Below are 2,376 nucleotides of genomic sequence, written 5' to 3'. Positions count from 1 at the left end.
TGTCTGTCAATGATTTTTTTTAATAAAAAAAAAAAGATTATATGACCCGAGCCGAAATTGAGTCAGACGCCTAACCAACTGAGTCACCTAGGCACCCCCCTTTTTTATTTTGACTTTTAAAAAAAACGTGCATGTGAGAGAGGGAGAGGGAGAATCTTAAGCAGGCTCCCGTGCCCAGTGCAGAGCTCAACACGGGGCTTGATCTCATCACCATGAGATCATGACCTGGGCTGAAATCAAGAGTCGGAAATCAAGAGTCAGGCATTTAGGGAGCACCTGGGTGGCTCAGTTGGCTAAGCATTCGACTTCGGCTCAGGTCATGATCTCACAGTTCATGAGTTTGAGCCACACATCAGGCTCTGTGCCAACAGCTCAGAGCCTGGAGCCTGCTTCAGATTCTGTGTCTCCCTGTATCACTTCTCGGCCTTTTGGCTAAGATCAAGTGCAGATTCTATGTCTCCCTTTCTCTCTGCCCCTCCCCAGCTCATGCTCTGTCTCTCTCAAAAATAAATAAACATTAAAAAAAAAAAAAAGAGTCGGGGGCTTAAAGGACTGAACCACCCAGGCGCCCCCATCCCCCACCTTAGTTACTCAACACTTAGGATGGTATTTGGGTCTTAGGATAATATTTGGGGTCTTGATCAGAATCTGGGCTACCGTGATTTTGTGTGTCATAGACACACATGAGCGTATGGATGCGTGTGTCCTCGGTATAAGCCCATGTGCCCTCTTCCTTGGAGGGAACTTCGCCAGGGAGGGGGGCTGTTTGTTCTCCTCCCAGAAACCGAGACCTGGAGGCAGGAGCCATGAGTTCCGGCCGTGGCTGACGTTAGCATGCCCCCTGCCTGACCTTGGGCCCCTCCAGAGCCTTTGTCCTCCCACCTGAAGTTGGGGATTGGATTGGCCAGGGTCCTGTGACTGGCAGGGACACAGGGTGGCACTCTTACCAGGCACTCAACCCTAGGGGGCAAGTCATGGGTAGGGGAGGGTGAGACCCCATTCCCTCCTGGGTGGTGGTGGGTGGGTGCTCGGCTCAGCCCCAGCAGAAGGTCACCTACCTTGGGGCCTATGGGCTGGAAGCCAGGCAGGGCGCTGATTGTCACCCGCTGGTCATCCATACGGCGGCCCTGGGTACTGGCCAGCATGTCCATGAGACTGTCCATCTCGGGTGCAGGGCCACTCTCTGTGTTGAGCAGGGGCACGTGGGGATGAAGGTGTACACAGACTCCAGGGGGCGCAGCCCAGCTGAAGCCCCCAACCCGCCTCTTCGCCCTCGCTCGTGCTCTCTAGGAAACGTGTCTCCCCCTCCCATCCCTTGCCCTGGGTTCCCAGGTGCTCACTGTCTCAGATTCTTGGCCACAGCCCCGCCCCCCCCCGGATGGCCACTTCCCGGTACCCCTACGCCCTGCCCTGTTCATGCCTCCCAGACATCACGCTGCTTGCATGCACCCCCCCTGCCCGCTCTCACGGCTCTCGGAGGTCGGCCCCGGCCCTGCCTGCAGGGAGCACCGCTGCTCCTCCATCCGGTCGCCCTGCACGTGGGTCAGCAGGTTGAAGAAGCCCTCCTGGTCTGGAGAGCCAGCCTGGGGGACAGACACACTCAGTCCAGCCGGCCTCTCAGCTGGGAAGCCCTTCCCTCCCCTCCCCGGCTCTCACCATGGTCCCGGCTGATGTGCTGCTCTGCGGAGCTGCTCAGAATGAGACCTGAACCTCCTCCCCGATCCTGGCCCCCGCCCCAGGGGCCCAGCCAGCGGGGCCCCTTCACGTGGTGCCGCCTCCAGGGAGAGGCTGCGGGTGCCAGCATCCTGACGTCCTAAATTGGGGCCTGGCGGCAGGGTGGCCTGGGGGCTGGGACGCGGGCCAGGGAAACATACGGGGGGCTGCCCCCAAACCTATATTCCCTCACCTCACAGGGGTCAGCACTGAGAGCCCTGACCCCTGCCCTGGGGCCGGGTTAGGCACTTGGACCCTCGTGCCCACCAGCACTTCCTCAGGCCACGCAACTGGGTCAGGGGTCCCAGGAGACCTGCCTGCTAACTAGGTGGCCTACAAACGAATTTGTCTTGTCATTCACAGGCCCTTGAGTTGGGGGGCTGTGGGGGTGTGCTTACCTTGACGCCGGGGCCTGAGCTCCCATCCACCTTCTCTTCCTGGTCCATCATGGTCCCTGCTCCCCTCTCCCGGGGCCACCTCTCCGCTGGCCTCTAACCCGGCCTTGTGCCAGAGAAGGCTTTTTAAAAGACTGTGACATGGGGGGAGCGGATACCCAGCCCCAAATCCCCAGCTCATGTCCCATCTGCTCCCACCTGAGCTTAAGCCCCATAAAGAGGATCCAGATCATTGTTTTTGAAAGAGGAAGACAGTGCTGCCAGGGGG

The 2,376-nt window shown here is 59.0% G+C and overlaps 1 protein-coding gene across 2 annotated transcripts in view; it reads right to left on the bottom strand.

The window, feature by feature from the left end:
- PCP2 (Purkinje cell protein 2) overlaps positions 1-2,376 on the bottom strand; it is a 4,715-nt gene that overhangs the window by 809 nt on the left and 1,530 nt on the right. Inside the window, exons 3-5 of one of the 2 annotated variants that reach the window (XM_077745699.1) lie at positions 2,112-2,214; positions 1,469-1,583; positions 1,059-1,183 (exon numbers count right to left, since the gene is read on the bottom strand). In XM_077745699.1, the coding sequence (XP_077601825.1) occupies positions 1,059-1,183; positions 1,469-1,583; positions 2,112-2,162 (291 nt within the window). In that variant the 5' untranslated portion in view covers positions 2,163-2,214. Of the gene's footprint in view, positions 1-1,058; positions 1,184-1,468; positions 1,584-2,111; positions 2,371-2,376 lie in introns of those variants that run through there. The other variant, XM_077745698.1, reaches the window with a different exon arrangement.

The sequence above is a fragment of the Crocuta crocuta genome, unplaced genomic scaffold (genome assembly GCF_008692635.1).
Source record: "Crocuta crocuta isolate KB4526 unplaced genomic scaffold, BGI_CrCroc_1.0 scaffold650, whole genome shotgun sequence".
Lineage (NCBI taxonomy): Eukaryota > Metazoa > Chordata > Mammalia > Carnivora > Hyaenidae > Crocuta > Crocuta crocuta.
Note: the sequence above shows the minus strand (reverse complement) of the source record. Positions and strands in the feature narration are given on the sequence as shown.